At 42.1% G+C, this 15406-nt stretch overlaps 1 protein-coding gene across 1 annotated transcript in view; it reads right to left on the reverse strand.

Annotated features, from left to right (window-relative positions):
• Nucleotides 1–288: 288 nt before the first annotated feature.
• The window catches only part of LOC115475115 (collagen alpha-1(XXVIII) chain-like), a 152329-nt gene continuing 137211 nt past the window's right edge, over nt 289–15406 (reverse strand). The window contains exons 32-34 of the mRNA XM_030210855.1: nt 13828–14063; nt 7965–8061; nt 289–488 (exon numbers count right to left, since the gene is read on the reverse strand). Coding sequence (XP_030066715.1) covers nt 289–488; nt 7965–8061; nt 13828–14063 — 533 coding nt within the window. The remainder of the gene's footprint in view (nt 489–7964; nt 8062–13827; nt 14064–15406) is intronic.

A 15406-nucleotide genomic window follows, 5' to 3' on the forward strand; every position in this document is an offset into this window, starting at 1 on the left:
GCTAATTGTTTTAAAAAGTTGAGATGGTCAGGCTAGTTAAGATTAAATTCAAATGCTATCCAAACTCAGGATAATCAAAATCTAACAGGGACAACTACATATGAGCTCAGATTGATCTGAATTTTTTTTAGCCTGGGCCAGATAGTCACAGATTTGTTCTTATGTTCAAACAACTGCAACTCTGCTCCTTACTGTCTTCAGATATTTCACATCTGCAAATATTTCCAACCTAAGTTAATCTGAATGTATACATTTTTAAAGTTAAACTGGAAAGAATTAAAAGTAGGTTTAAGTCATACCTCCGAAGGAAAATACACAAGTCTTTTTACATTCTTCTTCAGTGTCAAAACGATTAGCATTTCCATGGCAGCCACCATACCAAAACTGAGCACAGGCATTGGCCTGCTTATCATAGTACCATTTTATTATATACGTTCTGCATGGTCCTTGATCCAATATTAACCTACAGCGTGGGTCTTGGACATTATCTAAAACAACAAAATATGGAAGAACATTATAAGAACATGAAAAGAATTTAACATTTCTCTAATGCCTTCTATAAGATATATAAGACCTTGTTGGCTCCAGTGCTAGCAAAATATTTTAATACCCTAAGAGAAAGGGGCTCTATTAGTCACAGAGCAACACAGCTGGTATTTTCAATTTTGTGTAAGCCAGGTAGAGATACCACTTCTGTGGCTCTTACCGCCCTAGCTCTCTAATAAATATAGACTTAAAGATATTGGCTAAGATACTTGCTAATGGGTTAGCGCCATATATGCTGGGGTAATCAATACAGATCATGCAGGGTTTGAGAGGGGGCAGCAGACAATGGACTATGTTAAAAGAATTCTCCATATATAGTATAGTCAGTGTGCTCTAGAAAGATCCCAGCTATGTTGTTGGCTATTGAAATCGAAAAGGCTTTTGATTGGGTACACTGGCTATTTATACGTTTGCCACTGTACAGAGATTTGGGGTAGGACAGCACAGCTCTATATTCAAAACTTTAGGCATGTATTGAAATAAATGGGGGGTATACACCTACGTTTCCCCTGGGAAGAGGGTCCAGACAAGGATGCCTGCTCTCGCCATTATTGTTTGCTCTAGTGATGGAGCCTTTTGCACAATTCATTCAAGAGCTCTCAGACATAAAAGGAGTCCTTATAGGACATAATATCCATAAAAGATTATTATTTGCAGCAGGTATCATTTTGTCTCTTACTCAGCCACATACAACTCTTCCTATCCTGATTCAAGAGATGAAGCGGTATGGGAATGTATCTGGATTTAAGGCTAACATGCATAAAACAGAAGCACTTAATTTGTCTCTAGAGCAAGCAGTGGATGCCTTGAAAGCCAATTTTCCCTTTAAATGAGTGTGTCTTGTCACCTTAAATACTTAGGAGTTAAAGTAACCCCTTCTGTGGATCAACTTTCTGCTGCTAATTATATACCTCTAATACAACAGATTCAGGTGACCCCCCAGGGAATGGAATAGAGGACCATATTCTTGGTTGGGTAGAGTGGCATTGCCCTCCTGAGATTTTTATACTTGTTTCAGTTGCTGCAGATTCCTATAAGCGTTATGACTTTGGGACAATGGTAGTAGTTGCTTCTACAAATTATTTGGTGAGACAGGTATCCGAGAATAGCTCAGGCAATAATTTTGTGAATTATTGAATTAGGAGGGCTGAGAGTTCCAGATTTGAAATCATGTTATGTGGCAGTGCAATTGTACCATGTTTGGGAATGGAAACCAAGGGAGCAGCTTAAACCCTTTGGACAGCCTGAGCAAGTACATGCAGGTAAAGTACCCCTTTATGGAATTCCATGGTGCTCCTGGCAGGCATCTTGGTTCGCCAATATCTTGAATTCTTTCTTAAAACATATCATAAAATTATGGATTCACTCCGCATCTGGGGAATTTGAGAGGCAGTGGAGGTTATGGTACGCATCTTTCTCTTTAATGCTAGGTGGAGATATTCCAACTTAACAATCCTCTTTTTGAGGATGGGAGGGTAGAGGGCTTTGATATCTGGGGCAATTACTTGATGATGGGCAATTGAAATCATTTGCACTTTTAAGAACCGAATGTCAACTACCTCCTTCTGACTTTTATTTATATTTCCATATTCGACATTGTCTTACTACGAGATTGTACAACGCAATGATTAACCCATTAGTGCCCAATGTTCCCATAATAAAAACCCATATGGAAGCGTTGGGCACTAATGGGTTAATAGGGATAGGAGACCACTGGAGGTACTTTGGTCTCTTCCAGATTGTTCTAAAGCAATGATTTTTAGTTTATAAAATAGTTACAAAATATGTTTGTTAACCTACCATATATGATCATGTGGGAAAAGGATTTAGAGGTGAATATATCTGATAATGCTTGAATTCATATTGTTAAAACTACTAATTATTTTTTGATTTCAGCTATGATTAAAGAAAATGGGCTAAAACTATTACTAAGGCGCGATAGGCCTAAGAAGGGCCTATTGCGTGGTAAAAGGCACTACTGCAGAACATGCTGAGGCCTCTTGCAGTACTTTGGACATTAGCGCACACTATTCCTGTGGTAAAAATATTTAAATTTTTTTGGTGCAGAAGGCATGACTAGGGGGCAGATAGTAGGCATGCCTGCGCTAATCGGGTAGTGCGACTTGTTGTTTGTCAGGTTGTTTTACCTGTTACCCTGCTTTCCTATTTGAAATCGTAGTTCTTTTCTGCTTTGATTTACCTATTAGGCCCCTGTTTACAAATTCGTGCTAGCAGTTGGCGGTGCGGTACTGCCTGGGCTGTATCGGCAATGCTGCGTGGCTTTGTAAACAGGGGGGTTAGTTTTGTAAACTACTTGTTTCTATGTTTCAGTTGAAGCGATATAGTAAATGCCTTATGGATCTCTGAGTGCAGGGTACCCACAGGGATCACCAATATCACCAACATTGTTCAACATAATGATGGCGCCACTTGGGAAAAAACTGGAAATAATGGGTTTCAATCCATGTATATATGCAGACAACATCACCATCTACAGTACATATATTTCCAAAACAATATCACAGACTAGACCTCATGGAAGAATGGGCAACCACTTTCAAACTCAAACTGAATAGAGACAAAACCAAATTCCTAGTACTAACCAACCCACACAACCCCACATCCTACCAAAATTCACAATTAGCCAACAAACATACCACATCAAAACACAACTTAAAATACTAGGAATCATTCTGGACAAACATCGCAGTAACATCAAAGTGCTTCAGAACACTATGGAAACTGAGAAGCATAAGAGATTATTTCCCTAGACAATCTTTCCAGACACTGGTCCAATCAACGATACTGTTGCAACTAGACTATTGCAATGCAGCATACATAGGGTGAAAGGAAAACACACTAAAATCACTGTAAACAATCCAAAACACTGAAGCAAGACTGATTTTCAAGAAATCAAAATACGAAAGAGCAACCCCACGGCTGGAAACACTACATTGGTTACCAGTCAAAGCAAGAATATTTTTTAAAGCGAGCACCCTAATCTTCAAGATACTATTTGGAATGGCACCCGAATACATGCTCAACCTGATTGAACTATCTTCAAGAAATGTTAGCCCAGTAAACAGAAACTACCAACTCCTACATCTACAAAACCATTTACACAGCAGGATTTAGCTACCAGGGTTCCAAATGGTAGAACTCGATACCAAAAACCATAAGAAGCATCACAAATCTCCTCCAATTCAGGAAAGAAATGAAAACCTATCTCTTCAAGAAATTTTACAGCTAATCACAAGACATTGTCACTTTCCCTCAAATCTACCTCTTCAAGCTTTGATCCTGGCAACCTGAGTTCAATTCCACTTCAGCTCCTTGTGACTTTGGGCAAGTCACTTAACCCTCCATTGCCCCAGGCACAAAAAACTTAGATTGTGAGCCCTCTAGGGACAGAGAAAGTACCTGTATATAATGTGTACAGCGCTGCGTATGTATAGTAGCGCTATAGAAATGATTAGTAGTATATGAATAAACCACCAAAACTGTACAACTAAACACAAAAGCTACCTCTACCTTTTCCTCTTCAAATCAAAACCCTATGAATAATCACACTTCAAATCTACGTCTCCAAATTTATCTCTTCAAAACCCTACAAATAACCACACTTCAAATCTACCTCTTCAAAAACTATATGAATAAACAACCAAAACTCTACAACTGAACATAAAAGCTACCCCTACTTTTCCTTGTCAAATCTATCTCTTCAAAACCCTACAAATAACCACACAAACTATAGATGCCCTGTTTACTTTGCACAACATCACTGTAACCCCACCAAATTGTAAACTGTAAGCTACTTTGAAATGAAATTTCTTTTTGCATATTAGTAGGATACAAGAATGCAGAAATAAATTAAAACAATATAAAGAACAAGGAATAGTAGCCTTTTGGTTCTATGTCAAACTGGAGTTTATGGGAATTACCAAATTGGATTTTGATTTTACTAGAGAATTATGCCTTTTCAATTATATGCTGGCTCATCCTCTTGAAGTGCTGTATTTACGCAGCACTGTCTATTATTACAACAGCCTGGAAAGCTACAGCTTCTTTATCCACCACCAGATGGCACCAAAGACTTAAGCATGTATTGTTTATAGAGCATTTGACAGCTCGAAGGCGGCCAGGGACACAGACTTGTCACCTTTGGTCCAGAGTACTCTTATTTAGGTAGGTCTGCTTCCTAGACCGCTTTGTGGATTGGGCAGAAGCAATTGGAGGGGGTCTTTGAGTGGGTTTTGTTGTACTATATTGGAAGTGTTATTTTTTCTTCAGTCTGTTACTTATGGGGGTCTTTTACAAAAGCATGATAATGTTTTTAATATAATGACCTCTATTACCCAAAAGTGAACAATACTTTCAAAATAAAAGTGAACTCCTGGATGTTGCACACCCAACTTCCCTATGTGCTTTCTATCTTCCCCCTCCCTTCACAAAGGGAGCACAACATATCCAGATACAGCCAGCAGGGGCCTGCAGTCCTAAAGTTCTCTTGGTGTGCGCCAAGTGCAAAACTATTGAGAATATACAGTGTTATGTAAAAGACATCATACCCTAGCATAACCTTCACATTCTACTGTCTAAGGGGCCATTTTTACTATGCGATGGAAAAATTTGAGCTTGCGCTACACACATTTTTACCATGGTGGTAAAAAAAGGATTTTTTCATTTTATTATTTGCAGGTCATGGGCTAATATTGCCATTAGCACATGGCAACTGCAGATAATTAAAGAGGAAGCACTTACTGCCTCCTATTTAGGAGGCACTAAGGGAGTCTTTTATTAAGTGGCATTAAGCCCAATGCGGGCTTACTGCTTGCCAGTGGCTTAGCTACGTGGGGCCACGGGGGCCTGGGCCCCCGTAGATTTGGCCCTGGACCCCCCTGCCGATGACACCTCTCGACCCCCCCTCCCGCTGCCAACCCTCCCCTGCCGCCGCCGTGGGCTACCTTTGCTGGCGGGGGACCCCAATCCCTGCCAGCCGAGGTCCTCTTCTTCCCGCGAAGGCTTCATTCTGTTTCTGATGTCGGACGTCAGACTCACAGAAACAGAACAAAGCCTGGCTGATCTGCAAGGCTTCGTTCTGTTTCTGTGAGTTTGACGTCCTGCACATTGTACATGCATGAAGTCAGAAACAGAACAAAGTCTTCGCGGGAAGAAGAGGACGGCTGGCGGGGATTGAGGTCCCCCACCAGCAAAGGTAGGCGACGGTGGTGACAGGGGAGGGTTGGCAGTGGGAGGGGGCTCGAGAGGGTTGTCGGCAGGGGTCGTCAAAGTTGGTGGTGGCGGCGGGTCGGCAATGGCGGGGGGGAGGGTCGGCGGTGCCGGGGGGGGGGGGGGGCTAAAATGTGCCCCCTCACCTCAGGCTCTGGACCCCCCTCCCGCCAAAGTCTGGCTATGCCCCTGCTGCTTGCTAAGCTGGAAGTACCGCCGGGCTACTGCAGCAGACCAGTGGTAGTTCCCACCCCCAGCGCGCACCATTACCGGCGCTACAAAAATATTTTAATTTTTGTAGCACCGGTGTTTACATGGCAGTAATCGGGCAGTGCCGCAAACTGCCTGGTTACCACTGGGTTAGTGCGGGAGCCCTTACTGCTACCTCAGTGGGTGGTGGTATGTGCTCCCCTCCTGAAATGGCCACTATATTCTTCACTTGCCGCATGGCCATTTCTTTTTTTTTAAAAACAGTCTTTTACCCACTGTGGTAAAGGGGGCCTCAGTGCAGTGATGCCAGCGCAGGCCCCCTTTCACCGTACCTTTGTAAAAAGACCCCTAAGTGCTCGTGCATTAACCCTGCATTAACCAATTAATGTGTGGTAATGTGACTGCACTAGCTCTTTAGCACTTCCATGCCCATTCTCTACTGATGCCACAGCCCCTCCCCTAAAATATTTCAAGACAATAAATAGCGTGCAATTAGTGCATGCATGAAAATTACCGCATGATGATTTAGCGTGTTGTGCATTTGGGCTTAGCACACCTTAGTAAAAGGGCCCCTAAATGCATTAAAGTAGGAGTTTGTTTCATTGATCTACACGATGTATTCTACACTTTCAACATCAAAGAACAGTTATAGGAGTACTGAAAAACTAATTAAGAATCCACAGGAGCCTGACGATAGTTCCCACCCCCAGTGTGTGCCATTTATGGTCTCCCACTTAACCAGTTATCCCCACAACAACGTATTCAAAATTCAGCATCCAAGAGAAATCAGGAAAAAAATTCCTATGCACAGAAAAGCAAAAAAAAGTAAAAGGCATAGGGGTGGACCAAAAAGACCACCAGCAGGCAATGACAGATGTAAACGTGTTTATTGATAAAAGCACCTCACATATTAGGGACCATTATATGTGAGATGCTCTTATCAATAAACATGTTTACATCTGTCATTGGTTACTGGAGATCCTTTTGGTGCACCCCTATGCCTTTAACTTTTTTGGGGGGTCCTTTATATGTGAGGTGCTGTTATCAATAAACAAGTTTACATCTGTCATTGGCTACTGGAGGTCTTTTTGGTCCACCCCTACTCCTTTAACTTTCAAAAGTCAGCAGCATGATTTATCTTCTTCCACTACATTTTCCCCCTTTTTGCTTCTGCATACAGTTCAAGCTTCTCACCTACAAATGCATTCTTCTCCCTATCTTCCCTACATTCTCCATTCATTGAACAAGTATCACTTCTACCTTAAAGGACCCTGATGCTGCACTTGGGAGAATCTGAGGGAGGAAAAAAGGAGAGGATATGGGAGGGGGCCTTTAAAGAAGGGACTAGCTTTTTTTGCTATTCAAGTAAGGCTGGGATTCATATAGGGGTCATTTGTTGGGGAGGATTACTTTAGTGGGAGGTTTTGGACTGCCTTATGTGGGAAGGGGAGTTGTGCTCTGTTTGGGGAGGGGGGCCCAGGGCTGATTTCCATCTTAAAGCCTTTTAATATTAATGATCTGTTTTGCTTGCATTTGTATGTGGCATAACTTATTAAGATTTCCTTGTTCTGGGCTGACGTTTTTTACGTTATGGGTAATGTTCGTGTGAACGTTTCTGATAATGAGTGCTAGCATGCTTAGTAAATAGGCCCAGAATGTTGGATAAATGCCAGTTGACTGAGAAATAAACAGTAACCTGTTCTAGAGGCAAATATCACGGAAGAATCTGTTGAGCCTGAAGATGGTAATATTATAGCTGAAGAAGGTAATGAAGATGATGATGATGGCAATGATGATATCTTTACTGTGGAAGAAGAGAAAAGAAAACAAAATGAATTATTGTGTGTTTGTTAATATAAATGAGAACATTTATCTTTACAGATTAGATGTAGTGTCATCTTTTGCTTGGATACCAACCAAACAGAAAAGAGGTATTTTGAACAGACTATTAGGAACTAGATGATGTTAAAAAAGCATACCTTCATTATTTGTTAAAGGTGTAGGTAACTTCTCTAACACTTCAGGTTCTTCTTCATAGTCATCCTCCTCCTCATAAACTATTTCTGATCCTTTGATCTGTAAAGAATTTAAACTTTAAATTTAAAGGTGAGTTAGAAACACTAACACACCTTAGTAAATATACCCTTAAATATAAAATCTAAGAGCAAAATGGTTTAATTCTGAACTCATATCTTAAAAAAAAAGCATGTAGGAAATTGAAAAGGCAATGGAAAATTATGGATAAAATCATGTGGAGACAAGTAATTAGCAAATATAAAAGAGCCATAACTCAAATTTAAAAAACCCTATTTTGCTAAATTAATTGGGAATGAAAACTTAAATGTAAATCATCTTTTTCGGTAGGGAATGCCTCTAACGACGACTTTCCTTAGAAACAAGTAACTACAACAGAGTATGATCCTCTTCCTACAGAGGATCAATTGGCACAGTTTTTTAGGGATAAGACACTTAAAATCAGAACACAATTCACTGGTAGTCAGAAGGTAGATGTTTTAAATTTTAACTTTAATGTAGACGGAGTTCCAGTAGATATGATTTGGAGTGAATTTCAAGAAGTTAAATGGAATGATTTAAATCCATTAATTAACAAATTTGCTAAATCACATCGTCAATTGGATTCTTGCCCTTCGGATTATATGACATTAGCTTCTTCACAATTTAAGCTTAAGATTTATGAATGACTGATAACATTGTTATCACAAGAATGTTTCCTTCTTATTTAGGTAATATTATCTTGACACCTATTCTCAAAAATAAATCAGAATCTTGAGCAGTGACTAGTAATTATAGACCAGTTGCCTCAATTCCTTTTATTACCAAACTTATGGAGACATTCTTATGTACCTTAATATTCGATTTATATTCTCTGTTGAGTAAGGGAAAAATGCTCTTCTATTGCAACTTGATTTGTCTAATGCATTTGACCTTATAGACATAGGAGCCAACTTTTCAAAATTATTGGGGGTGCTAACCTCAATGGAAATTACCTCTTCCCCTAGAGACAGTCAGGGCTTTTTTTTCAGCCAATATGCACCGGTATGGAGTACTGGCACCTTTTTTCCTGATTTCCTAAAAGGTCCTATCCAACATTTCTCACTGAAAATCTCCCAGCTCGTTTCCCTCCCCCCCACCATTTGGTGCACCAGCCAGCCTCAAACCTGTGACCCTCAGATTCAGTAGCAGCCACTTTCCAGGTAGAGCTCCTCTGGGTTACATAGCTACATACACTGTACCAGCTGAAAAAAAGCCCTGGTTACTTCACCCCTCTAGCATACCTAGGGCAGGGCAGTGGGGGCTGTCCACCCCTGGTGAGGGCAGCAAGGGGTGCATGGAGCAGGTGAATAGCTGTCGGCTCTGCTAGTCCCCTGCCCCGGAACAGGAAGTAAACATCAGAGGGGGCAGTGGTCTGGCAGAGCTGACAGCCATGCGCCTGCTCAGCGTACCCTCTTGCTTGGAGGAGGGGGTGTGTGCACTGCTTGGGGGTATGCTCTGCTTCATATACCATATAAGGTAGATATGCCGCTGCCCCAACCTTTAAGATTGGCTTTGCATGAGTACCAGCAGCTTTTTTCCTAGACACAGTCAAGGAGTTTGTTCAATATAGGGCTGGCTCCTATGCTTGTAGATCACACTTTGTTATTAAAGATCTTAAGTAATATAGGTTTAACAGGGAATGCTCTAAATTGGTTTCAAGGTTTTTTGTCTATAAGATCCTATTCTGTGAAGTTGGAGGGAGAATATTCACAGAGTTGGGATGTGGTCTGTGGGGTCCCCGAAGGTTCCCCTTTGTCCCCAATCCTCTTTAATGTCCTTATAACATCTCTGGGTTATGAATTAGAAGCAGCCGGTTATAAAGATTATATTTACGCACATAGGAGCCAACTTTTCAAAATTATTGGGGGTGCTATGCCCAATGGAAATAACCCCTCCCTGGACACATACAAGGAATTTTCTCAATATTGGGGGTGCTCAAGCACCCACAGCACCCACAGAGTCGGCTCCAATGTTTACGCAGATGATATTACTATCCTGATCCCAATAGACATCGACATGATAAAAACATTCCTTCAAATACACAACTGTATAGCACTGATAACATTGATTTTCAATAATCACCTCAAACTTAATAGAGAGAAAATTAATGGGTGCAGAAAAAGTGCTATTCTATAAGCTGCGCTTAGTTAGGCATGGTTTATAGAATAGTGCTTACACTTGGGAATCGTGCCTAACTTTAGGCACAGCCATTTGCACCAGCTGAAATGTGGTGCAAATGTACATGCCTAAATTAGGCGCATAACCCCCTTATCCTATAACAATGTGTGTAAATGCTAGGAATGCCCCTGTTCCACCCATGACCCTCCCATTTCTGTACTTCCTTTTTTTACTGGTGCATGAAATTTAGGCACATAAATTCCAATTAAATCTAATTAGTGCCAATAATTGCTTGTAAAAAAGCCAATTAGTGCTAATTAGCTCATTAATTAAATTAGGAGCACACAATTTTTGGTGACTTCTATAGAATTTGGGTACCATTTATAGAATCTAGTTATGCATGTAAATGTTGGTCCCATCCATGACCCTACCCTATGAATGCCCCCTTGCATTTACATGCTAAGCAAGTTGGGCGCTATTGGTATTTTATAATTTTAGAACTCAACCAGTACTAGACTGCCCCAATTTGACATTTCGTCCTTTAGATTGTAAGCTCCTTTGAGCAGGGACTGTCCTTCTTTGTTAAACTGTACAGCGTTGCGTAACCCTAGTAGCGCTCTAGAAATGTCAAGTAGTAGTAGTAGTAGTAGTACTTACCTGGGCAAATGCTAGTATGCTATACTTTAGTGTTCAAATAGTGCTAGGTTATGGAATGAGGAGTATACAATCGCTTTCTGTGTTTTCCGTAAAGAGAATTTGATGTTATGTACTAAGAAAGTTTATCCCGGCTTCTGACCAGATCCAGCTAATAAAACTGCTAAGGGTTGCTGAGACTGGCTTGGTATATTCAGGGCCGTGTCTAGGGTCTATGGCGCCCCCTGCAGACTATTAGTTGGCGCCCCCCGGACCTGCCTGGCAATGTGCTCCGCATCCGCTAGCGAAGCTCCAAGGCGTGTGGATGTCAAAGAATAAAGTGGTTGCTCAAAGCATATACTAACCACAATTGCTCAACTGCAAAACACTATACACAAACTTGTGCAAAAACACACTCATAACCTCACCAAACCATAACAGCACTAATTCCAAGGAGAAAATGAGCTACAACCTTATGCATGGAAAGGCAGCACTGTAATTACACCGGGCTCTAAAACACCAGTACACAACCTAGTGAAAAAAAAACACCAAAAAGGGCTGAAAATACTACACGCTAGTTACCTCAAGAAGTCAGACTCAGCATGCAGCAATACTAGAAAAATTGAAACTTACATGCAAAATGCACATTTCCAAAAGCTGACATATTCCAGTTAATAAATTCTGAATAAAATACTTTTTTCTACCTTTGTTGTCTGATCATTTAGTTTTTCTATTTGCTTTGGTCCCAGTGTCTTCTGTTTTATGCAGTCTCTTCTTTCCATTTGATATTTTCTCTCTCACCATGTCCATCATCCTCCTGTGTCCTTATGCGTACTGCCTACCATCTGTAGCCCTGTCCCTATCCTTCAGTGTCCCGATCCAGCTCTTAAATTCAGCAGTTTTCCCTCCATCCATATCCAGCATTTCTCCTCACTCCCCTCCATCCATGTGCATATACTTCCCTCCCCTCCATCCATGTCCAGCACCATCCCTCTTTCTCTACTACCCTTCCATCCAGTGTCATCCCTCTTTCTCTCTCCATCCTTCCACCCATTACCCTCTCCCAATCCTTCCATCCATTGTCTCTCTCTATCTCGACCCTTTTCCATTCAGCATGTCCTCTCTCACCCCATCCTTCCAGTGTCTTTCCTCTTTCCCTACCTACCAGCATCTTCCCTCATTCTGCCCCCTCCTTCCAGCATTTTTCCTCTTTCTCCCTTCTTTCATCCAGCATTTCTCAGTCTGGCTGCTAGGTTCTCCCCCAGTTTCTCCCCAGCAGCTTCGCTCTCTCTCCTGCAGATGTCCCCTCTTTCTCTCTTCATCTTTAAACTCATCTCTCTCTCTCTGTACCCGTCTTCCATCCAGCATCTTCTCTCTGGCTCTCACCTGCTCTTTTCCATGTCCCCTCTTTCTCTCACCATCTCTCTATAGCTCTCCCCTGTTCTTTTCCATGGCCCCTCTTTCTCTCCCATCTCTTTCTGGCTCTCCCCTGCTCCTTTCCATGTCCCCTCTTTCTCTCACCATCTCTCTCTAGCTGTCCCCTGCTCTTTTCCATGTCCCCTCTTTCTCTCCCCATCTCTTTCTGGCTCTCCCCTGCTCTTTTCCATGTCCCCTCTTTCTCTCACTATCTCTCTCTAGCTGTCCCCTGCTCTTTTCCATGTCCCTGGCTCTACCCTGTTCTTTTCCATGGCCCCTCTTTCTCTCCCCATCTCTTTCTGGCTCTCCCCTGCTCTTTTCCATGTCCCCTCTTTCTCTCACCATCTCTCTCTAGCTCTCCCCTGCTCTTTTCCATGTCCCTGGCTCTCCCCTGTTCTTTTCCATGGCCCCTCTTTCTCTCCCCATCTCTTTCTGGCTCTCCCCTGCTCTTTTTCATGTCCCCTCTTTCTCTCCCTATCTCTCCCTGGCTCTCCCTTGTCTTCCCAATCCCAACCCTGGGACCAGCATGTCTTCTTCTCTCTTCCTTCCCTCCCAGCTCCCACCCCTCTCTTTGGGAGTTCAGCAACTATTTGTCTTTCCTCTCTTCCTCCTGGGATCCAATAAATATCCATATCTCTTCTCTCTCTCCTGTTCCCACTTCCCCTCCTTCTGTGGGTTTAGTATGTCCCCTGCAGGTCCCAGCATCATTGCCCCCCCCCCCCCAGTCCAATAATCTCTCACTCTCTCTGCTGTGCACTGATCCAGTCATCTCACTCCCTCCCCCACTCAAAGCTTGCTTTAGATTAATGGCGGTGGCAGCACTCCACCCGGGCTGTCTCCGATTCTGCCCCCCAAAAAACAGGAAGTCATGTGGCAGTACCTGGCAGAGGAAGGCGCAGACATAAGAAGATAAAGAAGCGCGGGGCCACCTGCAGCAGCCTTCAGACATGCGCTGTCGGCTCTGCTGGTCCTCTGCCCCCGGAACGGGAAATTGACGTCAGGGGGCAGAGAACCGGCAGAGCCGACAGCGCATGTCTGAAGGCTGCTGCGGGTGGCTCCGCGCTTCTTTTTCTTGTTATGCTGGCTGTGGAAAGAAGCGGTGCCGGCGGCAGCAGAGGTTCAGCATAGGTCTTGTTTGTCGGGAGTCTAGTACAACACGGTAAGCGGGGTAAGCGCGACACCCTTGAAGGCAGGCGCCCCCCTGCGGTGCTTACCCCGCTTACCGTGTTGGCACGGGCCTGGGTATATGTGTGTGGGTGTGCAGAGTAGCTGGCGATGCTGGGCTGAAGAGCTGGAGCCCAGAAGAGCAAGTGGAAACTGCTAAAGCAAAACCAAAAATGTTTCCAAAAGCAATTTGAAAAATGTAAGATATTAGAGACTGTAACATTTTTATACCCCCCTCCTTTTACAAAGCCATACGGTAATGCCGACACAGCCCATTCAAAGTGAATGGGCTGTGTCAGCATTATTGCATGGCTTTGTAAAGGAGGGGGGGGGGAATAATTTGTAATGCAAATTTTAACTTATAATAGCAATAATCTCTCCTAGACAAACTGCCTGGGTATTAATTTGTTAGTCGGTATTTGTTCACTGTGATGGTTAAGCAAAATGTAATTGTACCGGAATCACTGGCTGAGCTGGGGTGATCACGTTTTCTTGCCGTGTTGTTTCTTGCCTCTCCTGTGAGACAGTTTGTTCATTAACATTTCGGCTGTTGTGAAGTACATAATGTGAAGGAATCGCAGCACCTGTGTATATTGAATGTCCTCTGTGGTTTAAGCCATTTCCAAAGCGACTGTAAATCAGGGCTCCATGTTCATCTTCACAAAACTGGTTTACTAACTTGGATTCCAAGGCTTAAAAAATAGAGGAAGAAAACCAAATATATATTTAAAAATAAATTGTAAGTCTTAGGCTTCTCCAAGTTTTATATTTTCAGTAAGTCATTAGAGTACTTGTATCCTTCACAAGTTAAATTTGATTTCCTTCAATCATTCGATGTATGCACATTGTACAAATATCTGAGCAGTTTGCAACATACCAATAAGACATAAGTGTAGTTTGACTTCCATTTGGGGGACAAAGGGTGTGCGCTGACATATTAGCTTATTAATTTGCATATATACATCTCATACATATTCATTATGGTTCATATTCACATTTGTGATATATGCTGTATGCAAGGAACTTAACTTATCAAAACATTGTCACATGGACTAATGTTATGGATACTCCTATTACTTATCTCCACATTGGCCATGCCGTTTTGCTTTATGGCTTCATCAGGGGACATATGTATGACAACTAAGACATTCACCAGCATACTGATTCTTTCAATGGCTCTGAATTTTATTACAGTGAAAAATGTAGAAACTTTCGGCACTGGTGTAATCAGGTTCAAGTTTGCCATGTAAGAGGTTTTTAGCCTATGATGAATGAAAGGCGGCTCCCTTAAGTTGGGCGACTAACATAGGAGCTTTCCTTAGCATTTGAGGCTTTTTCCTCATCTAGATACAACGTAGTACACACAGTAAGCAGATATCTTTATATGTTTTATCGTATGATATTTGATGATATCCAAGCCCTGAATTTGACTGTTTAGTGTTGTATTGTGTGCCAAGCTTAAGGGTTCAGTTTAATTGTTGTCTACATATTTGTTTTATTATTATATATTAACCTTTAGCGTAGGATTCATGGCTATGACACTACTTTATCCTAAATTAAAAATTAAAATTCTTTTTTCTACCTGTGTAGTCTGGTCATATAATTTTTCTAATCGTGCTGATTTCAGTCTCTGGTTTCTGCCTTCCTCTCTCTGATCTTAACTTTCTTGCCATGGTTTCCTTTTCTATTTGCCATTTTCCTCTCTCCTCCTGTCTTTTTCATTTCCATAATTATATCCAGCATTGATCTTTTCCTTTCAGTTGTTTCCATTTGTTTTTCTGCCTCTCTAGTCAGGTTTCATTGTTACTAGCCAGTGTTCAATGTCCCTCTTTTTACTGCATCTCCCTACAGGTTTCCATCTCTTTTCCTCACTCTCTCATTCCCCTTCCTCATATTCCCCAGACTTTCACTAACTCTGTCCTCTCCTCCTACCATCATCTTTCTTCCTATTCCATCCCATGTCTCCTTCCTTCCCCTCTCTCTCCCCCTATTCCATCCAGCATCTCCGCTCTTTCTCCCTTTTCCTTCCATCCTC

Source organism: Microcaecilia unicolor, chromosome 7 (genome assembly GCF_901765095.1).
Source record: "Microcaecilia unicolor chromosome 7, aMicUni1.1, whole genome shotgun sequence".
Classification (NCBI taxonomy): domain Eukaryota; kingdom Metazoa; phylum Chordata; class Amphibia; order Gymnophiona; family Siphonopidae; genus Microcaecilia; species Microcaecilia unicolor.